Source organism: Nansenia antarctica (genome assembly GCF_963989245.1).
Source record: "Nansenia antarctica genome assembly, chromosome: 5".
NCBI lineage: Eukaryota > Metazoa > Chordata > Actinopteri > Argentiniformes > Microstomatidae > Nansenia > Nansenia antarctica.
In genome coordinates, this window is record NC_137690.1 from 27654340 (window position 1) to 27679894 (window position 25555).

Sequence of the window (25555 nt, forward strand, 5' to 3'; positions counted from 1 at the left end):
ATTCATTGCAATCTTCAAATTCATATTCCGCTAACCACTATATTACACATTAGCTGAAAGACTAGTCACACAACCACCCCATGATAAATTAATAAAAGCCACCAAAACATTTTTTAGGCTGAATGTTGAGCTTGTGTAACGTTTGACTCGATAGTATGTGCCAGTACAGACGGTAGCGACCCAGCCAAAATGAAGCGGTTTGTTGAAGAAAATAGCAAAGACACCAGGTGGGAGTGGGTGGCACAGTGGATCCGTCTTCTGGGCTGTGAGAATGGCCATTTGTACTGGGGGGAGGGGGTCCAGATCCACACATATCCCCTCTGCCACACGATGCTACAGGAGGAGAGGCCGAGAAGGAACAGTAAGGCAGAACACAGGAAGGCGAGGACAATCTGCTACACAATGTCTCTTTACCAAGAGCACTTTTGTTCCGCCATGTGGAGCAGGCTGGACGTTTTTTTCTTTTTTTCTTTTTTTTTTCTTTCTGGCATTGTACGTTTTTACGAGTGTTAGACGAGCTAATTGAAAAATGATTCATCCTTAGACACTATCAAATCTGCAACTTGTAGTCTATGATCTTACCATTCATATACTGTAAGACAAACTCCATAAAGGGTCCAACTTAATTCATTTCTAAAAAAATCAATATCAGTTTGTGGCTCATTAATGACTACATAGAGTGTGATTTGACCCCTCTGAAGTGACCGCATCCTCATGCTCTAAAAAGTTGAGTCTGCAGAAAGGTCTCGATCTATACGGCTGCTATTCACACTTGCCAAATCTAGATGTGTGGCTTAAAGATTGTGCTAGGAATGTGGGGGAGGATCACGACTAGGCCATGTGTCATGTGGGTGAGAAAAAACAGCACGTCTCCTTATGTTGTGATATGATCACTATCAATCTCTAGGCCACTCAGGAAATACTTTGTATGTGGTTGGGTACTATCATTTTGTAATATGATTCTACCTCATTAGCTACTCATGATCTTACTCATCTGTTAGTAACCATATTACTAATGGAATACTCAACTACATAGATTATGACAAGACAAACTTTCTCACAGTTTAGAAAACTGTTCTTAGGTTTACAGAGCTAAATATTTATTCCCATGTACAGCTGTATTTACACAATGAAACCCTAAGAAGTTTGTAATCCATGATACATTTTTAAATGGCAGAATATGTTGCATATTTGCCTCTCAAATTAAATCGGAGCACAGTATCCGTTGAGATACAGATGGAAGAATGTCAAATCTAAATGTCCACATAGAAAAAAGTAGATGGCCACAAATCTCGTGGGCCTGGGAACCAACACGTCTGAGTGTCCATCGCTTCTTCACACCCTCATAAAGTGACAGGTACAAAAATATATTGTGTGACAGGATGTGTGTCTGTGTAGGGGGTGAGTCATGCTCACGTCAACCTGTTTCCTGCCTGGGTATCAATTAATCACTTCCTCCCTTGCCAGGAAAGCAGACTGTATGCACTTAAGTCACATGCTATAATTAGGTGACATCAATAAAGTGTAGTCTGTATCTTCTTGATCAAAATCATATGTACATTACTCCACTTTGAACAGTATAGTCAAGTTCAGAGTAAATCACCCCACATTTTTACAGCCAATTTCAATGAGAAAAAATATCGTCCTGTGTAGATAAATCGTTACTGCTCTGTGGATGAATGTGTTATGTTATTCTTAAGTTACCAAACAGGATGTCCGGAATTGTAATAACGTTTGGCCGTTGTTGCAAAGAGAATACGTGGTCAGTCAAGAATAAGGATTCAATCAAATAAAATACTTTATACTATTTTCCCCGTTACAGACTTGTAATATATTGCTCTTTTTCCATTCTAGCCCGAGCATGAGGGTATCCTTCATAGTTTTCTCATCCAAAGCACAAGTCCTCTTGCCTCTCACTGGAGACAGGTACTGTATGCTGTGACAGAATTGCAGAACTAGCTCATTTTGGTTGAGTTTGGTATCAATGGGTAACTGATAGTTGAACTGGTATCTATCCTGTATTTAGTTACAAAATAGAGGACGGCCTCCAACGCCTGAAAGAAATTAAACCAGCAGGTGAAACGTACATGCACGAGGGCATTCATGAGGTATGTCACCACTTCATCCACTTCATCTTTCCAGAGAAGTCTCTACTACTGTATTGCATATTGTCTTCATGTTATTCACTGACTTAATAATCATCTGACAGTACTTTGTTCATTTGATGCCGAAGTCCACCTGCTATTGACCAGTTGCTAGTCTAGTCTAGCGCTCTAGTGCTCTTCAAAGTGTCTCTTATCTGATCGCCACTGCAATCAGTTTAGGTCAGGGAGCAATTCAGACATGCATTCTGGAAATTCAATTGACCTACTTACTATAAGCATTTCAATCTGAATTCTCTCTCTCTGCAGATTTATCAGATGTGTATTAACTGATAATCATTTTTGCTCTGTTCACTTCCCCTACCAACCCCCTTGTGTATTAACCTAAAGGCCTCAGAGCAAATTAAAAAAGCACAAACGACCAAATCGTCCTCCAGCATCATACTGGCTTTGACTGACGGAAAGCTTGCGGTCTACGTTCATGAGCTCACAGTTAAGGCGGTGAGTTTGATTTTTGGAATAACTCCTCCTATGTCCTCATTTTCAAGTGTGTATGTACGGTACATAGAGTGTTATCTTTCTTTTGCAATTTAAAACCTCTACTGTTTGTCTTATGCAGGCTGACCAAGCAAGGCTCTACGGTGCCCGAGTGTACTGTGTTGGTATTAAGGACTTCGATGAGCAGCAGGTAAGAAGACACCAAGATAAGCTTTGTGAAATATAGTGTACTGTATCAGGCGTACATTATGTCAGAAGCTGTGGAGGCTGGTGGAGGTAGAAATCTGAGGAGAGGCTCATTGTAATGCATAAAACAGAATGAAGAAATGGTATCAAACACACCAGACACATTCCTCAAAGTGTGTGTGAGAGGGTTCCTCATTCCGTTTCATGCATTGAAATGTGTTTGAGACCGTTCCTGATTGTGTTTCATCCATCACATTGAGCCTGACTTCTGCTTCCACCAGCCTCCCCTGGTCAGAAAGGCTAGTGTGTAGAACCATGTTTGTTTAAAACCCAGCATTATCGAAAAAAAACATGTTGTCATCTATTTACTGTTCTCATAACAACTGCCTTCTCATCCTGTCCCTGATGTGATTGAAGTCACGGAAAAATGTTTGATATTCAGCAAGACCGTAGACAGAGAGAGAAAAAAGTTGATGCTAGCTCTACTTCTTATGTGATGATGCAGATATTGTTTGTGATTACCATCAGCTCGCTGAAGTTGCAGATACGAAGGGTCAAGTGTTCCCTGTCAAAGATGGCTTCCATGCTCTCAAAGGCATTGTGAATTCTGTAAGTTTGTCTTATTTTCCCTTTTTTCGGAATACACCTACGGTACATGCATTTATTTCACACAGGGGGATGTATAGGTTCCTGATATAAAATCACTGTTGTCGAGAGGGTCGCTTTCGAATGAAGGGAAAATGACAGAAATAACCACCACGTCTGACTCTGAAGAGTGGTTACATGAAGGGGGATGCATGGAAAGAGGACATGGAAATAACTAGTTGGTTTTCTCCACGACGGTAGGCGTTGTAGGAAATGTACTACCCACACAGCAGCAGGGCCCGGGTGACGGGGTCTAGGGAGGAGTGTGGCCATCTACTTATTGTCCTAATGATGAAATTCTTCTGTTTTGGGTTTTCGGAGAAGCATCCCTATTGTGTCCAATTACAAAGTCAGCCTCCCCTTTGTTGCAGTGTTACCATGCTGAACACATTACCAGCAACATGTTGGAAATGGGAAATTAACCAACTGCGGTTGCTCAATTTCCTAGTTACCAGTATTTTATTGAGAAATAAATAAATAGTTTCCATAGAAACACTGTACAGCCGAGCGTGCACTACTGTCCACAGTGTAGCATTTTTGGGAAAATATCTACAGTAATGTATACCGAATAATAAGGAATAACACATTGACACTTGCTTCAGTCTCAGCAGAAAGCATGGAGATAAAGGACCCCATCACACACAGCATTTATGATGGAGTAGCCTAAGCAGCCACTTCTTATATCAGTGGCCAGCCAGTTACTTTCCATTTGCCGAAGCGCTTCTAAGTAAACTGCCAACTGCCAAGATGGGTTTGTGCACAGTAATGCTTTCACATTTAGACCCCTAACTCGGTGTAAAATCAGGCACAGCTGGGACATAGATGCTTGGTTGTATTGAGGTTAGAACTGTTAGAACAGTGCCAATAGGCAGAACACACAATGTTCTGCTGTAAGTAAACATTTGTCCATCAAACAAATATGAGGTCACATTTTTTTATCTGTTGTTTTTATGGGTGGTATACTGACTGTTCCTGATGGTTGTTTATGTATGTTGTTACTCAAACCATCTGACTAGCAAAACATGCTATAAAAAAGCATATGATTAATGTTTTTTTGTTGTTGTCAGAAAATGACATACTGTAGAGAGAAACGTCTCAAACTCATTGTAAATGGACTGACTTATATAGCACCTAATTCCAAAGCTCTTTACAACGGCCTCTCATTCACCCACTCACACACACATTCACACACCAATGGCGGCAGGCTACCATGCAAGGCACCGGCCCGCTCATTGGGAGCAATTTGGGATTCAGTGTCTTTCCCAAGGACACCTCGACACATGGCCAGCCGGGGTTCAAACCGCCGATCTACCGACCTTGCGATCATTAGACACCGGCTCTAACTTCTGCGCCACAGCCGCCCCGGCATTGCTTGGGCAGAGTGACTGTTCGGTGTCCAAATGAAACATGAGAGCATTCCCCGGTGATTAGTAATCCTGGATGCCGGGCCTAGTTGGCTTCCTTGCTCCTCACTCGGATTTCTAGGATTTCAGATAATCTGTGCAGCCTTGTGGTGGGGGGGATAGGTAGGTCTGGTGGATCCACTGTGATTTCAGATAATCCATGCAGCCTTGTGGTGCTTCAGCCTTGTGATCCACTGTGATTTCATGACAAATGTTACAGAAATTGCCAGAGAAACAAAGTAAAACGTTTTGTTTTCGATGAAAAGTTTTTCTTAGTCGAAGTTTTTCCAGCTGATGAGTGACGTGATTAGTCAGATGTTTTGTGTGTGAAATAAGACAGAAGAGTGGTCAGTCTGCTGCAGTCCTGTGCGTGTTATTTCTTTCATAATAGCCAATGAGGTCTTTGTGGTATGAATAGGCTTGAACACGCTGCTGAGAAAGCTCCAAATAGCCCACAGCTGAACTCATCCTTACGACACACAGCCTCTCCAAAAGTACAGTACTGTACTGGGGAAACACCGGGTTCAGCTATGAGGCATCTTGCGTCATATGACATCTCATATATATGGTCGACCTCAAATTCGATGATCTGCACGTATGAGCCTGATTATCTTAACTGAACTTCACTTAATAGTCTCTACAAATGGACTCCTCTAAGTGCCTTCCTCACAGATCTTACCACAAATGATAACTTTGGCTGTTTGGATGATGGCTCCCTCGAGCTTAGAAGCAATGTGTCAGAAGAGACTCAGACAAATGAATAGCCCAGCCCAGCCAGGACCTCTGCTCTGTAATTACACTGGGGGAGTAATAGTGCTTAATAGTAGCAGATCCTTTGCCTTTAACCGGTGCCTAGCCCTTCTCCTCTCCTTTAACGATTCCATATCAGACCATCAGATTTAATAAGCCCGCTGTAAACGTTCCCTCCACTTCAGATTGAAGTTGCGCCGAAATGTCAATGAAAGGTCCAAGTGCCATATATTGCGGTTAATATGCTTCCTTTTTACAGATTGTGTACGGGGATTTGCATAGTTTGTCCTTTGTTGATTTATTGGATCATAGAAGATAGTACACTCGTATGACAGTGGGCTCACATGGGCCTTTTTATATGATAATGTAGGCTTGGGAGTTTTAATAGAACTGAGGAATGTAATAGTCTTGCATAATTTTCCCATAAAGGCTGACAAAGCTCCCTCTCCCCTGCTCTCCTCTCGTCTGATATTCTGCTCGGCCTTTTAAGCAGGCCGATTCCGCTCGGCCCAGATCAAACACAAGACATTTCTCAGGTGTTGCATCCTAATCTGTTTCCCGGGAGTCGACAGGGCTGATACGAGCTGGGCCGTGATGTATTCATTCCTGCCGGTGCACAATAATGCCTCCTATCCATTCCGTTTTGCAGATATTAAAGCAATCGTGCACAGAGATCCTGAGAGTGGAGCCTTCGAGTGTGTGCGTGAACGGTGAGTGTCGTGTCACCAGCACTCACACCCAGAAAGCTGTATTTATGTTGTAGTTTCTGTTCGTTCCTCCCCCCCTCCCCCGCCCCCTGCCTCTCCTCACTATCTCCTCCATCTTGTTTACCTCAGAGACCTTCGATATCGTCCTCAGAGGAAACGGCTTTACTGCAGGACGGGCCAACGAGGGGGTTGTCTGCAGTTTCATAGTCAACGAGCAGACCATCAGTAAGTACAGTTCCCCACCAGATTCTTTTTTGTTACTGTCCACGTGACCTGACCAGGAAAAACTATGGGCCGCCAGAGTTTTCCCGGTCAGCTGGGGTTCGCAGGTTTTCCTGGTCAATTCACTTGGTCAACATAAACTCTGGACCCTAGCTGTCATTGGTCATGTCAAATTTCCAACTGTCATTTTGTTGAAGAAGTTAAAAAAGGAAGTGCGGCAATTTAGAGGAGGATGTGATGAAAGTCTTGACCCTGCCATGTGGTTCAGTAGACTTCTTATCCCACGTCTTATCATCAACATTATTAGTCTGATTTTGGTAGGGCTATGTAGGTTATATAGTTTCTTATTTTGAGCCTGCAGACTCTCTGTCAAGAAATAGATTTTGGAAGGAAGCTGGATTTGGCACTTCAACCCAATCCTTTCAAGCCTTCATTTGGCTCTAGGAAGCTATTCAGTTGGATTGATGGCTGCCAATGACAACTTTCTCTCTCAAGTTATTTTGGATATTTCAACAGGGGAACTGAAATAGTTTAGAAACTGATTTATTTTTTAAAAACAAGCTTCTCCTGGACCACGAAAATGGCAGTTAACAGATGTCATCCGGTTGGTCCCTTAAAGTTGTAGCTCTTTCAAAGTCATAGACTTTGGTGCTATTTATTCCCACATGAGCATTTGCAAGATTTTCCCCTGGACCCTTTTAGCATCACGGCACCTCATAATGATGGCCAGTCATGATCACGACAGTGAAACATATGGAGAGCAGATGCTACCATCAGCTCCATTTTCAAGCTAGTAGGAGTCCTTAGCAGTTGTAAGAAAAGTCTTGAACCTAATCCCCAATGCCTCAGACACACACACACACACACACACACACACACACACACTCACACAGACACACACTTACACAGACACACACACACACACACACACACACTCACACAGACACACACTTACACAGACACAGATCCTGACCCAGGTCAATTTCTAATCTCCACTGCACACAGCAGCAGCGTACACGCCTCACGACACCTCACGCCTCCCCCCTCGTCCCCTTTCTTCCTCGCGGGCTGACAAACGGGCTGCCTGTCACACATCTGGAAACCGGTTCCCTCTCCAGGTCACTGGGCCGTGCCTGTGGGAGGCAGGGTCTGCAGGGAGCTCATCCTCCTGTCTTATTTTCCAGATCGGAAGCCAAGCGCGGTGCGCAACGATTATCTACTGTGTCCTGCGCCTGTGCTCGACGAGGTCGGACAGTAAGTACCCGCTAGGGAAGTGGTGAAATATCAAAGTGGTGGCATGTTCTAAATAGGGATGCTGTGGAGTCTGTGGTGAGTGTTGGTTCTCATCCTCTTGGTTTGCCCTCTGTCATGTCCTGTAAGTCACCATACAGCTCAAAATGGGTGCATTAGAACTAAGTAGGACACCTGTTTGTATAGTGCAGGGCTACTCAATTGCAGGCTAGGAGGCTGCAGTGCCCTAAACCTCACTCTAACCTTAGCTCAAGCCCTAACCCCAGCGCAAACCCTAACCCTAATAGCCCTAAACGTAACATGGCGCTTGGATTTCAACAGTTATGCATAGGCCTGGGAAGGTCATGGAATTTCGGGTAGCAGTTGATGTCCCCTCTGAGGCTGACCCTCCCATCTGATTCTGAAATACATTTTACGGGCCACTATTGAGGAGAGGATCATCTCAGTGTTTTAGCAATAGCAATATTATGTTCCAACACCCATGTGATGCTTATTTTATTGAGAGTGTTGAGAAAGACGTATTTCTGAAGACACCCACGACGTGTGAACTGCTGCGATCCACAGGGAGAAATGTGTCTGACAAAATGTGGCTAATTGTCCTTTCGTTTAATTAAAACTCACAAAGGTGAAATCTATGTAAAACCCTGATTTCTTTTAAAGCCAATACGACCCCTGATAAACACAAGATGACTTCATGTCACAGCCGGAATAACTTTGTGGTGGACTGCTTTTGCTATTACTGAATAACGAATGAATAGTCGTACACATCCAACGTTTTTAAATAGATAACACTCTATTTGTTTATTCAACAGAAAGCAAGAACATCTGGCATAATAGAAGGTGCACAAATCAAATGCAAAAGTTACCAATAGTGAAAGAGCATTATGCTCTCGCCCTGAACATGTGCTCTCTTTGGGAGGAGAGGGAGACAGTTTGATTAAGATAACAAAACAACTGTTAATAATCATTAATTTACACTCCTACTATTGGGTAAACAATATCTACAATATATAAGTATATCTAAAATCAATGTATTGATACGGTCATCCACATATAACCGTGTAACCGGCACAGCCTGACAGTACTTATGCTGTAACTTTCTCAATAGCAGGTGGATTTTTAAAAATCCCCAAAGGGTTTTCATTCATTGGCAAATGTTACATATCAGCATGCTTTGTGTATTCCTTTGTATGGGAAAGCCATTCTTTCCCTCAGACGTCATCGATTTAATCCCCAAAGCACAACAGATGATCGCTAAAATATTCCCATAGAACGCCAGGTTTTAATGTCCTCTCCGACTGCAATCCAATCTGAAAAAAAGTAGGATTGTGAGTGGAGAAATATAGTCCTGAAGGTGTCTCAAAAATCAGCCCAACGAGATTAGAGCTCTCTACAGGGCTCTACGTTTTTTTTCATCTACTCATGATCAACATTAACACCATCAAAAGTAATCCACTCAATTCTAATCCAACCTGCTGTTGATTTGTACCATTGTTCCCCTATGGTATTAACATTGAAATATGGATGTACTCTCGTTATAATTCACCTCTAGCGTATATTGTATTAATTCAGATGATATCTAGATTGTTATTGTTATTCAGCATGAGAGAATCACAATTGTTTTTCAGCTCCGTCATGTGACATCAATATTCCGTCTACGTGAAGCGTGTTGCGGGACGAGTCGCCCAGCACACGTCCGCCCAGCCCCAAGCCCCTGATAGAGCCTGACCCCGTCCTAAACGCCCCTGATAGAGCCTGACCCCGTCCTAAACGCCCCTGATAGAGCCTGACCCCGTCCTAAACGCCCCTGATAGAGCCTGACCCCGTCCTAAACGCCCCTGATAGAGCCTGACCCCGTCCTAAACGCCCCTGATAGAGCCTGACCCCGTCCTAAACGCCGTTTGAAAAAGCCTTGCTTAATTAACCCTTGGCTGGCGACGGTGACACATTAAGTAGTTAGCGAGGTACGGCCAGCGAGTAAACACATCTGGTGGAAGGCTTTAAGAGGATGTGCGACAGATGCAGCCATTCCCTTTTCCACGCTCCCCATTTAAATAATTCACCATGCACCGGCAATCCCCACTCCCCGGACCACCTGCATGTTGCGGAGGAGCCGGGGAAGTTCTGCCTCCCGTCCATCTGTCTGCTTCTGCTCCATCACCGGTGGCGACGCTGGGGGGGGGGGGGGGGGGGGGGCACTCTGTTAGCATCGGTGCTAGCAGAGGGAAAACCTTCTCATACACCGCTTAAGAGATGGAGAATATCCTTCATTTTACCTTTTTTTGTATTCTCCCTTTCCCTTTGTAGGCCTCATCCCTAGGCAGATATATTTGCTCATGTGCTGTGCTAACAAACAGACTCAGGGCCTAAAGGAGAGAGGGGATCACTAGTGGACATACTTCAGATAGGCTAGCACCACCACCCTCTGGTGAAACACTCAAGGCCGAGTGCTTAGACGGAGCTGAGCCGCCCCCGACGGAGTCGGCCTTGGTTGGCCTTGGACTCGGGTGCGGATGTCCAGGAATCCAGGAGTCGCTGGATGATTGGGTCGGTGACGTAGCGGGCGCTAGTGGCACGGGCATCATCTGTGGTGACAGCTGGGGTGTCAGGCATGGAACACAGGCATCTGTTAGCCCCCCCCCCACCCCTCTACCCTCCCCCTCCTCCTGTATCCATCCCCCATTAGGGGACCCCCACCCCCCATCCCCACCTGCCCCGTACACCCCTGTGAGCGGGTGATAGAGGGGCTAAGTGGCTCTGGTCTTGCACCAGCGTGTCCTCACCTGGTGTTTTCACAACAACGGCGGAGGGCAGGAGTTAACTGAGGGGCCCGGCTGACACCTGCCTACAGAGCAGGTAGCTAATGCAGCGGGGCCTCATCAATAATCAAGCGGCCTATCCAAGGGCTCCGATTGCAATTGTAGCTCCATCTGCTCCAATAGGGGGGAGGCAGTACACATTAGATAACACTGTGTGTCTGTCGTGAGATTATTGGACATTACGTGTCATAGAAACTATACATATGTATTCTTGTAGAGCTTCAATGTAAAAAGAAATGCTAGTGAAGATAGTCACTATGCCCTACTATGTATTAATATTTAAAACTAGTGTTGTTCCGATACCGATACTAGTATCGGCATGGCCACCGATACGCCCAAAAATGCTGGTATCGGTATCGGCGAGTACTTTACCAAAACGTTTTTTTATTTTATTTTTATTTTTTTTACTTAAGTTTTACAAAAACTTTACGAGTTTTACAAAGGTTTTGAGCAGTGCCAGACTAAGTGTTAGCAATAATTTTACATCGAGGTGAGTATGCGGCTCAAAAAACATGTTTTTTTGTTTTGTTTTTTCAAACGCCGTGGTATCGGATCGGTACTCGGTATCGGCAAGTACTGCACGGTCAGGTATCGGTATCGGTATCGGGATAAAAAAATGGTATCGGAACAACACTATTTAAAACCCCTCCATCATAGTAAAATACTGTATGGAGTAACAATAAAATAAAAATAAAATAAAAAGTATATATTTTCAGTAAAGTGGTGATGTCGTTACACCACATGGAAGACAAGGAATACATCTGAGACTAAATTGAAACAGGTGTTGAACATTTGGTCATCCACTCCACTCCTGACCTTCGCATCACAAATCTCTCTCTCTTCAGAAAAGTTTCCCCTATCCTGTCAGAACCACTGTGATGTTTCCAGGGCTCAGAGTGACATTCTTATATGTGACATTCTTAGCATATGCTGAAACCCTGAATTATTCAGCTTCCTCAAGTTTGGCGTCTTTAAGGAAAGCTTGAAAGCCATTAGCGACACCAGTGTCAGCTGGTCCAGCTGTATCGCATCACCAGCGCTTATCGTCATGGCGAGCTTTCTGACAAAAAGAGACCCGAGTGGAGAGGGAGAGGAAAGTTTCCACATTCGCTGCTCCGAGATCTCCAGTGACACAAAGAGAGGCCCGTCTGTCTGCCACGCAGCCATGTCCCTGGGAACTCTTGTCAGTTTTACTACACTACTTTGAGTGATCCCCTGCCCATTATACTCTTGCCATAACAATGTCTCCCTCTCATCTCTCAACGTATTCATACAATACCCTGACCACCAAGCAGCTGGAACTCTCTCTTCAACTATCACTCACATGGCGGTACAGCGTATAGGTGATGAGACACAGTATCAATTATTCACCTGTTTTTGGACAGACTTATGTTTTTCTTTTATATTTTCTTTTTCCAATTTGTGACGGCATGTCCTGCAATGGCTTTTGAGTTACTTTTTTTTTTTACTGTCGTTGTGTAATGATATGTTGTGATAATAAGTCATATTGTAGTTGATGTGAATGGAAATGTGTGCTCCTAGGTTTGTGGTCTAAAGTGACTACTTATACCTGTGTGCAGAATCCATACAAGAAATGTAAATTAATGGAAGAATATAAGATGAAATATGACTTATGTTTCTTACCAGAGCAGCTTTGGTCTGCTTAAAAGTACTCTCACCAATCCTTCACACACAAAAACTCCAGTCCTACCTACCGACTATGGTTGGGTTGCGATGCGTTAAGGATGTCCGGTGATGTCAAGGGAAAAGCCAAGCGTTTGTCAGTGTAACTCGCTTGGGAGCGTTCCCCTTCCCATAGCGGTCCACAACTCCAGCTTGATTAACAACCTGCCTACCATTATCATGTATTGAGGATGTCAGCTAATTTAGCCTCTCCCCTCATCCATTCAGCAGAAGCACTTAGTTAACATGCAAGAACCTGCAACGGCTTTCCACAACTGCCGACAAAGCTCAATATTTTAAACCCTATACAGCCCATATACAGTACACAGCTCGCCTATAGAACTCAGCAATACTGCTAAAAAAGTAAAATATCTAAATGTCTCCTTCACAAAGAGAAACGTACACACTGACAGACATTAGACAAACAAATGTGTGCCAGTTTTGAAACCTGTGTAAAACTCATTTAAATATTTAATGCGAAAAAGAAATAAAGGTGGAGGGAGTCAATTTGGACTGTTTAAAATACACTGCACAGTAAAGGGACACATGGTCTTGGGTTGCTCATCTGTTTGCTGCCCACTGGAGAATAGGTGGCCCAAGGCAGAGCCAGAGGCAAAATCCAAAGCAAAGAGAGTTCTCTTGTTATTATTCCAGGGCAATACCTTTTCATCCTGGACTCCCCTGTACGCTGCCACACACTCACAGACCAGCCGGCCCTACTCACACAATAGCGCTTTACATATTTCTTTTTTCCGCCCTTTTTTTTAGGCAAGGGGGGTGGGGTGGGGGTGGGGGGGGTTTCAGCCGTTTCAATCATTCTATTTCTTGCACTTGGGATTCTCATTAAACCCATGGTAATTGGATGTGCGGCGTAATGGACATATGGAAATTGCAGTGCCGTTCATCATTAGGGGTTTTAATTGCGCCCATTTTGGGCCTTCTTTTCTCTGGATAAATAAGTCATAGCAGCACCTCTACATCTTGTTGTCGTTGGCTGGAAATAACGAGGGGCCATCAGTGACAGCTGCAGTCAATGAACTCACTTCAATTATGATTAGTGATTTTATCTATTTGTCGATGATTTTATTAGTCTATTTGTAATGGTGTTCAGTTACTATTCATTACTGGCATATATAGGTACTGTAATGATTAGTGGGGCTCTGTATTCATATTGATTATGGTTGATACATTGACCACATTTTGCGGTGTTTGCCTCATCTGTTTTTCTGTCTTGATAGGTCAATGGATGTTCTGATCAGCTTGAACAACGGCAAGTCCTTCATCTCCAGTGCTTTCACCATCTATGCCACGTCATGTGTGAGTTTGAATCATCATCTTATGACCTCCTACAGTCTTTAGCAAAGGAACGACCGATGTTTTACCCATACATTCCTGGATATAATGCTTTATAACAATTGCATAGCACTTGTCATACGTCTATTTCTTCTATGATTGCTAACTGAAATGTATTGATTGACATACTTAATGCATAATTATGACAAGCATTACAAGTTTCTATGTTGCTTTTATGAGGGCTTTTACGAGTGTCTATGTACAAACACACCCAAATGTTCTGCTATGTCTCTCTGCTGGAACGAGGCTGAGCTGGCCTCCCACTGTCACTTCATCCACATGAGACTGTGGTGTTGATCATTCCAATGTTTGTCTGCTTGACTTGTGTATCATTCCAATGTGTGTGCCTGTGTGACTTGTGTAACATTCCAAAGCGTGTCGGTCTGACTCTATCAGCCAGGCGTGTGTGCGGTGTCTCTGACTTGTCTGTTGTGTCTGTTGCTCTTCCTCTCCCCTGGCAGTCGGACGGTACAGTGGTGGCCATCGTGTTCCTGGTGCTCCTGTTGCTGCTGGGCTTGGCTCTGGCGTGGTGGTTCTGGCCCCTCTGCTGCACTATCGTGAGTGTTCATACCACAGTCATAACATCATGCGTAAGACAGACACACGGTCGAATCACTAACCGCCCCACAGCCGTGCTTCTTTAAGATCTTTAAGATGGTAGACGAGGGGCACTTGGTGGCGTAACGCACTAAGCGTCGACCATGTAACCGCAGGGTTCCCGATTCGATTCCGGCCCGCGCGGACATATCCTGCATATCATCCCTTCTCTCTCTCTCACCCCTCCTTCCTGTCAAATGTCTACTGTCTCTATCGCTAATAAAAAAGAAAAATATGAGTGGGACTGCCCCACTCAGAAATATATATATATATATATATTTTAAATATGGTGGAAGTGGAAGACCCAAGAGTCTATGGGTCTGTGGTGATATTTGAGGCTCCATCTCTCCGGCAGGGCTACCTCGTCACAAAAGCCTGTTTTTGAATCCCTTCCGCTACACATGCGTGAAGCGTTCATTGGAGGACATGACTAAAAGCACCTCTTTGTTGTGGACGTCAAGCTCTTTTTTTATATCGAGGATGTCATCTAACTCTTTCCAATTTGCTGACATGTGCCAAACAGTCTGCAAGATAAGCCACCTGCCTTCTTCTTAAGCAATCGTTGTAAACGGTAATGCTCTCCCCTAAGTAAAGCTCCTCCTTTTAAAAGTAGAAACACGAGCCCGCCTGCTCTGGAACCGTTCCAAGGTGGGCATGAAAATGTGTCAACCGTGAGCCAAAAGCTCTAACTATATCCCAGCAGCAGTCCCTGTGGGCCAGTGCCAGGTACACTCAGAGCCCACGGACGGGCAGCCAGTCATGCTCGGCAGGCTCAGCATTGTTGGAGAGCTCAGCGGAGGGGGATGTGGTGGCCAGCCACAGTTCAACTCCTCACCCCAGTACACCGTGCCTCGCACACCCTGCCGGGTAGAGTCGCCGCACCACAGAGGAAGAAGACACTTCAAACAGGAAGGGGAAACCACATCTGGTGTACGTTGTTTTTCCTGTTGAGCGTTGAAGGTAGTCGAGGTGTGAAAAGAGTGTCGGCTGGTGCAGGAAGAGAAGTGTGCTCTCCTGTTGTGATTCTGTGTTGTCTGTTTTCGGTTTCTCTTTTCATAGATTTGAATGTTTGTTCGATTCGTCGGAAGCTCATTGTCATATCGGCAATCAAATGAGTATCATGTTTTGTTTGACTAATCTTGTCGATATTTTGGGTTAGGGGGAGCTTATGGAATCTCAATTGAATGCCCCCTCCCCTAAAAACGTGTGCCTGTTTTGTCTCCTTCCACTTAAGCCACTTAACCATTTAGAAAAACCCACAAACAGATGATAGTTTCAGGCCATAAGAGAGGGGCCACAGATGGTGCAACCCTGAGTCCTCCTCTGCTTTTTGGGAAACCTGACAAACAAACAGACAGAAAATATACCATCAGCCTCTGTAGCCACCCCCCGAAATAATATGCGTCACCTCTCATTGAGGGACCTGCCGATGGGAGTCCGTCCAGGAAGAGATGGAAGCATATTTTGGAAAACCAACAAAGGCATTAAAATGTAAACCCCCTGCAGCATGTCTGGCTGCGGCCGTGTTTGTCTTGGTGGAGGAGCTGCTGTTCCCCTCCATCGGGGGACACAGCACAAGAGGAGGGCCATGTGTGGCTTGTTAATATTTAAACCCCAGTCTGCCAGTTTTCAGCAATCATGATGGAGGCTGTACACCGGGTTGAGCCATACAGAGATAAGAAATCGCTCTCTTTCTCTCTTTCTCTCTCTCTCTTTCTCTCGCTCACTCTCTCGCTCTCTCTTTTGCCCTCTCTTGCTCTCTCTCTCTCTCTCTCTCTCTCTCTCTCCCTCTCCTCTCCCAGTCCCACATTGAATGACGCCACGCGCGAGGTCATACAAATGGCACAGTGATTTAAGTCTTTATTTACGATTGTAGGAGAATAACGCCCAGAGAACACCCAGCAGTAATGTGTTGTCCCTGTATTGTCTTGATGTTTGTTGTTCTACTAGATTGCATGACCAGAATTTTGTTTCTCACTGATTAGAGTATGCCCATGCTGTCATTTAGATACCTGTCTCTGAAACACTGCACAAGACATGAAGGTTGAATATTGAGATTTGAATAATCTCACCTGGGGTGTCTTAACAGTGGTTTCAACTGGTGTTTCACCCATTCTGTTTCTAGATTGTCATTTTTCACATTTCATGTTGGATCGTGCTAAACATCCAAGTGTGGAATCACAGTAGAATCCCATTACATAAAATTACTTTAGGATCATTACTTCCACAATTCCTCGCAAATAGGTTAATTTGTCCATAATGAAAGTGCATAATTTTAATTTGCAAATATGCTATCTGCCACTGATCCACTATCACGATAAGCCACAAAACAGCTTGACGCAACATGGGGAGAGTTTAGGGGGTGAAATGAATGGATTATCAACTCCAATTGGACAATTATGGAGTAGGCCATATGGGGATGGTGCCCCGAGCGCCTCTGATTGGTCAGGTCCCCTGGTGTTGGTGTTGCAGCTCTGAGACGCTCAGGCTAATGTCAGATGGCTAAGTATCCCGCAATTTCGTTTTTTAATTACTACGCACGCTTCCACCACATTCGCGTGTGGTTCTTCGTCGCCACATCTGCCTGTCAGGTAGTTAGGAAACGTAACAGTCATTTGTATAATGCTTTATTTATCCCACAATATGTCCAGGAAATCTGCTGCATAATTCCTTAATAAAAGAGGTAATCCTTTAGCGTAAGGTCTGCCTAAAATTATGTTAATCATCATACGTGGAGCCTACCAGTTGACATTACTGGATTTGCTTACAGTCAGTTATAAGTCAAAGCAATTAATTAACTGTAATTGATTCATTTTCATTATTATAATAACAGTGCATTGGAAGTGTAATGGTATCCATGTACATAAAAAAAGTGAATGGAACAGCTGTTCAACCTATGATATGCGATAATTACACTACATTTTTTGAAAAACTAATTTAGTAAAAGCATAACCTGCACTGGTGGCATATCCATCTTTGATGAATAATGGACAAAGGTCTGCCTCTCACTTTGGAGTGCCTCCTCCTGAGGAGATATTGAATGTTGGCAGTAATACATTCATATCCAAGGCACTTGTGCAGATTGTCGAAGTCTGCTATTGTGTAAGTCATATACGGTACGCTTTACCCTAAGTGTGCTGCTGATTTTTTTTTAAATGAGTGATGTAACCATTCAGGCATCCATTTGAACTCTTTAAATCAGGACATCAAGTGGGAGCCAGAGTCATTCCCTCACTGGTTTATTGTTCCCCTGTCTTTCCTACGTATCAATGTCTGGCGGTGCTGTTCTGAGCCAGTGTCCTAGATCCGAACTGACTACTAAATGTCCTTTTCTGACTGACAACTGACAAACGTCACTGTCTGGGGACTGCTTGGTCTGCAGATCTAAAAAAGGTGAAGGCATCTTGTCCTTGAGTGGAATCTCATGTGGAAAACCTGCTACTCAGATGTCAAACTCGCTGTCACACACAGTGCTGCCAGGCAGGTCGCTGGTCGTGTGTGTGTGTGTGTGTGTTTCTGAGTTTGTGTGTGTGTGTGTGTGTGTGTGAGTTGGGGGGAGGGGGGTGTGGTGTGTGTGTGATGTGTGTGTATGTCTGTGTTTTAGGACCAAGGCACTCCTCTTCCAGTCGTGGTCTGGAGCCAAGCCCAAGCTTCCCCCTCAGCATCCCATTCAAGCTAATTAACTCCTTAGGACTTTATGATTGGGGGATTGCTTGGGAGCGCTGAACCCCATCCAATTAATTAACAGCTAAACGGGCGGCCACGCTCACCCCAAAGACTTCCCCTGTCAACAAGTTGATTTTGAGCTTTTCTTTATTTCGCACTAGGGGCCCCCTGATGTTGGTTTACAAGCAGAATCCTGTAATCAGTAGTCAGGAGGGGGTGATGGAGGACGCTAGATGCTAAACTATGACACACACAGACCCGCAGAGAGCCCCCCCCCCCCCCCCCCTGTAAGACACACACCCGGGCACATTGCTGACTGAGTCACTGTCACCTGCCAGGCGTCACCTCCGTCAGCCTCCCCCCCGCGCCTGCGCTGGCGTGACATGAGTGTCCGTCCGTTCCTCTGGCAGCTTTTTCCGCTGATTGTTTGACTTTGCTTCTTTTGTTGTTGTTGTTGTTGTTGTTGTTGTTTCAGGTCATCAAAGACCCGCCTCCTCCTCCGCCTCCCACCCGGCCGCCGCCACCCGTGAGTACCTCAGAACCCCGTCCCCCCCTGTAGGACGCCGTCAAGCTTCTTTTTGTTCTCCGTGTCAATGTCAAACTCCTGAAACGGGAGTCGCTGGGAACGTAGACAGAGCCAACCGGTGACAGTTGAAGTGGCGTTCGTTGTCCACAGAGAGGTCGGCTGCTGTAAACGATAAATGAGTCCCATGCTTCAACACACGGGTGTATCACACTGGTGTACTTCATTCTCCCAGGCACATGAAGTTCATATTTGTGACAGCAGCTGGTGAAAGCAGGAACAAGTCAGCAATCAATCAAAATGTTCTGACTTTTATTCCGAAAAAATGTCAACGTTGTTTAAAATCAATGACACACACGCTAGTCAAGCCAAAACATTGCAATGCGAGGGATTCTGTGAGTAATCCCCACTACTGTACACTAACTAGGTAGTAGTGGGGATTACTCACTGAATCCATCGCATTTTCGGGAATAAAACTTGTTGCTGACTCGTTTATTTGTTGCTGTATTGTTCCCACTTCCTCACCAGCTGCTGTTACATATTTCTCAGAATGCAGCATTACAGCACAGGGCCTCCCAGTCTTCAGCTTCATAGTGTTAATGTTTTTGTGTGTGTGTGTGTGTGTGTGTGTCCTGTGGTTTATGTAAACACTTTCTCTGTGTGTTTGTTAATCAAGGAGCCAGAGGAGGACCTGCTGCCAAAGATGAAATGGCCCACTGTGGACGCCTCCTATTATGGAGGACGAGGAGCTGGGGGAATCAAACGCATGGAGGTGAAACACTACACTGTTACTGCAACTGTACTCTCTGTCTATGTCTGTCTCTGTCTGTCTGTCTGTCTGTCTGTCTGTCTCTGTCTGTCTCTGTCTGTCTGTCTCTGTCTGTCTGTCTGTCTGTCTCTCTCTCTCTCTCTCTCTCTCTCTCTCTCTGTTACTGCAACTGTACTCTCTGTCTATGTCTGTCTGTCTCTGTCTGTCTGTCTCTCTCTCTCTCTCTCTCTTACCCTCTCTAGGCTCTTGGTATTATCACAAACATCAATAGAATATCTTTCTTCTTTTCTGTTTTTCTTACAATAAGTCATCAATGTACTGTAAGTCATCAATGTACCGTAAACTTATTCTGTCATCCTACAGTGTTCTACAGTATATCATGTGTAATACTACTCTTGGCCTACCAAACAAACCGTGGAACAGCAGTAGTGTAATGCCATGGCTGGTTCATAAGTATACCCAACGGTCCCCAGAGTCAAATCAAACGGGCACACACGGGGACGACCCTGTCATCATTTCAATCTGGAATGCCACCTAGCAGTTTGTGTTGCCCAGAAAAGCCAGCCAGAGCAGACTTCTGTTCTGACGCTTCCACCCAGATCAGAACAAACACGAACCTTCACCAACCGTGTCGACGGCCGCTGCTCTGCCTGATCTATGATGAAAGGAACAAAGCCGCTCGCTGACGTCAGGGGGGCTAAACCTAGGAAGTTTGCAGTCTTCTTGTGTGTGTGTGTGTGTGAGTGTGCGCTGCTCATCGCGTGTGTGTGTGTGCATGTGTGCGTGTGCGTGCGTGTTGGGTGTGTGTGCGTGTGTATGTTTGTGGTGTGTGTGTGTGTGTGTGTGTGTGTGTGTGTGTCTGTGCGTGGTGTGTGTGTGTGTGCGTGTGTGCGCAGCTCATTGTGTGTGTGTGCATGTGTGCGTGCATGTTGTGTGTGTGCCTGTGTGTGTGTCTGTGCGTGGTGTGTGTGTGTGTGCGTGTGTGCGCAGCTCAGCGTGTGTGTGTGCATGTGTGCGTGTACGTGCATGTTGTGTGTGTGTGTGTGTGCGTGTGCGTGCGTGTTGTGTGTGCCGCTGAGTGTGTGGTGTGCGCAGCTCAGCGTGTGTGTGTGTGTGTGCGTGTCGGTGTGCGCAGCTCAGCGTGTGTGTGTGCATGTGTGCGTGTGCGTGCATGTTGTGTGTGTGTGTGCGTGTGTGTGCATGTTGTGTGTGTGTGTGTATGCGTGTGCGTGTGCGTGCGTGTTATGTGTGTGTGTGCCGCTGTGTGTGTGGTGTCCGCAGCTCAGCGTGTGTGCGTGTGGGTGTGCACAGCTCAGCGTGTGTGTGTGCGCAGCTCAGCGTGTGTGTGTGTATGTGTGCGTATGTGTGTGTATGTGTATGTATGTGTGTGTGTGTACGGTAAGGTAGAGAGAGGCGTCCTCCTCCCCGTCATGTGTGTGACAGCTCAGACATGACAGGCCTCTGCCATCTCGCCCTTCACCGCTGGAGCCTGATTATCTTAAGTCACGGTGAGGATGAAGGATTGAGTGCCGCTGTCGGCTTAATGCATCCGTCTTCCCATCTTCCATGTCCCTCCCTCCCTTCCCTCCAACTTCCAAACCGCGGTAGGCCCCTTTGTTCAGGCCCTCTGCAGCTCCCCTGCCTCCGCTCCTCAGCTCCTCCACTCCTCCGCCGCTTCTTCTCATCCAAAGGGAATGGGATGTAAAGCTAGCCCCCCCCTCCCCCCCCCCCCCTACCCTCGCCTGCTACCCCCTGCCTCCCAGCCCTGAGGTAGTTGGTGGCGATGCAGGGATTTCCGAGAACCTCGGGGAGCGATATATACCTCTGACTTTTCCCACGAGTGCTGGGGGGGGGGGGCTTTCACTAAGCCGCTACTCCCATCGCTCCCGTCCTAGTCCCTCCCCGTCCCCCCCAGCCCCCACACCCCCCCTCTCTTCACATGGAGCAGGGTTATTTTCCCAGACAGCTCCACTCCACTTCTGAGGCTCGCTCTGTGGATCTGTGGAGAGGTGTTGTTAAGATCAACCTGTCTTTCTTTTTTTTTCCTTTTTTTTTTTAAAGGCGCCCCGTGTCGACTACCCCCGCAACGCATTAATACTCAACCCGCGGTGACGGTCGATCTTTTATTCATCAGGACTTTCCTTCCTGCCTTTGACTGTGGGGATATCCCAGAGATGATTCTGGAAAAGCTGTTCGATATTGTAGCGGGCTTAACCTACAGCTTGAAGCCTTGTGTGTCGCTAATGAATCACCTCACCTATTCATGTGCCGGTTGGGGTTTTCCCAGGAAACAGATGTAATGAATTCAATTTAAAAAACTAACGGGACAGCTTAGCACGCACGAAAGGGCACTCAGACAATGTTGTGAATTTGGTTGGAAAAATGTTGAGGAAAAGGTCTAAAAAAATAAATAATCTGAGAGTTGGCCTTGAGAATCTGTCATATTTCGTTTAGAACCGAATACCATTCCATACGCCTTTTTGTTTTGTTTATCGAATGAGTGTACTGAGTAGTCTGTATGCTCTTAGTTTGTGCTAGATGATACCGTAGGCCTACATATGGTCTTGTGTGGCTCAGTTAGAGTACAGCGCTAACAACGCTAGTTGTTTGTCATGGGGTTTGATTACAGCTTGGATCATAACCAATGTGTGAACTGAATGTTTGGATAAAAGCATCTGCTCAGTAGCATGATGATGAACAGTAGACACGATCCTGCGTTTGCTTTATGAGAAGGTGATGTGACCCTTTTGTGGGGCGGCTGTGGCTCAGGAGGTAGAGCTACGGCGTCTAATGATCGCAAGGTCGGTGGTTCGATTCCCGGCTCCTCCTAACCATGTGTCGAGGTGTCTTTGAGCAAGACACTGAACCAAATTGCTCCCAATGACCGGGCTGGACCCCTTGCATGATAGCTTGCTGCCATTGGTGTGTGAATGTGTTTGTGAACGGGTGAATGGGAGGCCGTTGTAAAGCGCTTTGGATAATGGCTCTATATAAGTCAGTCCATTGACCCTGTCTGTGTCCTCCTCCTCCCTCAGGTACGCTGGGGAGAGAAGGGCTCCACAGAGGAAGGAGCTCGCCTGGAGAAGGCCAAGAACGCCGTGGTCTCAGTGCCTGAGGAGGAGGAGGAGCCCGTGGTCCGACGGACCCCCAAGCCCACACCGGTCTACCACCAACACCAGGAGTCCAAATGGTACACCCCTATAAAGGTGAGCTCAAACCTCCTCCATTTACCTTGTCAGGGGCTTTACACACTCTTAGATATTTTCCTTTTCAGATTGTCTTTTCCAGCAAGGTTTTCAACAACTGTGGTGGATGTGTAGCCGGGCCAGCCCAGTACAGCTCAGCTTGGCTAGGCCTGGTCGGGCTCTGTAGTATGAATTACGGTTCAGTGACAGTATATATTTTCACTGTGCTACACACCATGACTGTGGATATATTGATAGCTTGCTTTTCACAGTTTGGGATTGTAAATTAGTTCAAGCGAAGGTGTTAGGGAACAATATGTTTGACCGTTGATGATTTAATATGTCGATATCTTCATAGCGTCCTAGCATTGTCCCTTTCATATAAACTATTCTGTGAAATTAATTCACTAATATGATATGCAGCCATGAAAGAATCTTAACTCACTTAACTGCCAAAGAATCCTAAAAACCTGAAGTGTTTTATGTGGTATTTACCTAGCAACGCTACTTTGACTGGCTACAAGATGAAAACATCATGTATTCATTTGTGGTGAAGAAAGTCACCTTTGGCGCTCTAGAATGTTGACAACCAGGGCAGCTTCATGGAAGTGAAGTGGACCCGCTTTTCCCCTTTACTGTGTCCCCTATGACTTCTACTGCCCCCCTTGTACTGTCTCTCTGTTCTCCAGTGTCTATATAAAAAATAAAAAAAACGTTTTTCTTCTATCACTGAGACTGCCAATGTCCCCTGGCCTGAGCTAGATTACTCTTCTGATACGACTGGTGGATTGCTGATTCACCTGCTTAGTCAAATGTATTGATCGCTTTGGAATAAGGCGTCTGCTAAATGCCAAAAATGTAAAATGTAAAAGACACAGCCGTGACTCTCTGTGTGTTTCAGGGTCGTCTTGATGCGCTGTGGGCGTTACTGCGGCGGCAGTACGACCGAGTCTCTCTGATGCGTCCGACCACTGCGGACAAGGTAAGCCACTGAAACTCCTGACCGCTGGGGTTAGATCCCAAACCCAACACAACCAAACCACAGGAGACCACAACCAAATGTTCTATCTACAACCATTATTACCGGTCATCATGATCTCCTGGCTTTGTGCCTAGTTTCATTCTTTTGACCTTGTGTTGAGACACCAGTAAGCAGGCTAGGCCAGCTAGAAGACGTTGTAAGCTTGTTAGTTTGTGAGCAGAACAGAGGAAGTTGCTGGAACTTGTTTAGCTTTGTGTTGTCATGACCTAATGCAGCTGCAGAGCCTCACAGCAGGATGTGTGTGTGTGTGTGTGTGTGTGTGTGTGTGTGTGTGTGTGTGTGTGTGTGTGTGTGTGTGTGTGTGTGTGTGTGACAGGCATGGCCTAATATGGCCAACTCTCTCAGGAACTCAGAGCTCAGAAACCACCATCTCACTCTCTCTCTCTTCCTCTCTCTCTCTCTCTCTCTCTCTCTCTCTCTCTCTCTCTCTCTCTCTCTCTCTCTCTCTCTCTCTCTCTCTCTCTCTCTCTCTCTCTCTCTCTCTCTCTCTCTCTCAGCCTCTGAATCAGGAACATCTCATTCTTTAACATAGGCCCACTGCCCAGACGGGTTTATGTTGAAGCAACTTTTCCTCTCATAAACATACCTCTCCCCATCAGCTTGGGTTTTTACTGCTCTGAACATCTTCCTGAAACCTAATTCTGGTTAAAACATAGGGTTAGGGTTAGGGTTAGGTTGGTCTTTCTGCAGTATTGGTCCAGGTTGGTCCTGTACAGTAGACAGTGCATGCTGACACTGGGGCTTTAAGAGTACGGTAGTGATTTATAACATGACGTCAGATTATAAACATTGAAGTGGAATAATGTTCTCTCTCTTCATACATAAGAACATGGAAAACTAAGCCAGTAAGCTGGCCCGTTGTGAGGCAGTCAATTGAAGTGTCATTCTGTTCAAATAAAACTTTGCAGAGTATACTGTACGTACGTCATAGACCTGGAGATGCAGAGTTTGTCAGCCCCGACACACACACACACACACACACACACCACACACACACACACACACACACACACACACACACACACACACACTCACACACACACACACACACACACACAGATGCGACAAGCATGTTTCGCAATGTTTGGTTGAAATCGTTCTCAGCAAATGAGCTCATTCAGGGGCAGATAAATACAAACACGTTTTGCTCCGATTTTACCGGCAGCGGTTGTGGTCAGGTGGTTAATGCAGTAGAAATGACATTGTGAAATACGCACTTCTTCTCCTCCTCATCATGTTCACATACGAAAGAGGAACAAAGCTCGGGGGGGTGGGGGGGGTTTCTAACCACATCCTGGTGACAGTGGGGTTGCTGTGAGTAACCTGGAGACCCAGGTCTACCTCTCCATGCAAACAGCAGAGGAGAGGACTGGGAGGAGAGAGAGAAAGTGAACCCAGCAGCAGCAGCAGCCAGCCAGCCAGCCCCACACCGGCCCTACCCCACCACCATCTCCGCCACCCCCTTCCTTCAGATCCCTGGTACCAGACGCCCGGTGCCAAGCCCACTTTCAAGTCCTTGATTAAGTCAGTGCGGCGACGTGGGCAGGAGGTATCGGAGCCTGAGGAGTCCCCGTCGGACGGTGACAGGAGAGCGGACGGAGGCAGGGTGGGCCGCCGCGGAGGAGGTGAGAGGAAGAAGGGAGAGAGAGAGAAAGAGAGAGGGAGGGAGGGGAGGCGGAGGAGCGGGGGGGGCGCGGTCTTTGATGGCGGACAGCAAACCTCTGGGGTCATGAATTTTTCAGCGGGCCGCATATTCCGCGGGGTTACAAGGACTCGTGCAGGTGTAAGGAAGCAGGTTGTCGTGGACATCTGTTCAGCACGGGGACCCAGGGGTCCCCTCCCTCCTCCCCCTCCTCTCTTCCTACCTCCCCCTCCCCCTCTCCTCTCCCCTTTCCCAAGCCCCCCACCCCCCACCCCCAAGCCAGACTGCTGGATTGTCAATAGAGAGAGAGAGAGAGAAAGAGTGAGCAGAGTGAGTGGAACAGTTTTTTTGTCTCACATTTAGCGCCCGAGGGCCTTCAACACCAAAGGTAGAGCGGGGGTGGACACAGCTGCAGTGCCGAACTTGCCCCAGGCACAAATAAAGAGATCTAATGTGGTTTGACTGTGTTGTCGGGGAGACCGGGGAGCCAGGGAGGCACTTCAGAGCCAACT

General features: G+C 46.0%; 1 protein-coding gene across 1 annotated transcript in view; it reads left to right on the forward strand.

Annotated features, from left to right (window-relative positions):
• The window catches only part of antxr2a (ANTXR cell adhesion molecule 2a), a gene marked incomplete at its 5' end in the record, with an annotated part of 54345 nt that overhangs the window by 2518 nt on the left and 26272 nt on the right, over nt 1–25555 (forward strand). Inside the window, 14 exons of the mRNA XM_080530631.1 lie at nt 1855–1926; nt 2027–2108; nt 2493–2603; nt 2722–2790; nt 3315–3395; nt 6234–6294; nt 6421–6516; nt 7698–7767; nt 13505–13583; nt 14081–14176; nt 18358–18408; nt 19082–19177; nt 22210–22380; nt 23261–23341. Of these exons, the coding sequence (XP_080386757.1) occupies nt 1855–1926; nt 2027–2108; nt 2493–2603; nt 2722–2790; nt 3315–3395; nt 6234–6294; nt 6421–6516; nt 7698–7767; nt 13505–13583; nt 14081–14176; nt 18358–18408; nt 19082–19177; nt 22210–22380; nt 23261–23341 (1216 nt within the window). The remainder of the gene's footprint in view (nt 1–1854; nt 1927–2026; nt 2109–2492; nt 2604–2721; nt 2791–3314; nt 3396–6233; nt 6295–6420; nt 6517–7697; nt 7768–13504; nt 13584–14080; nt 14177–18357; nt 18409–19081; nt 19178–22209; nt 22381–23260; nt 23342–25555) is intronic.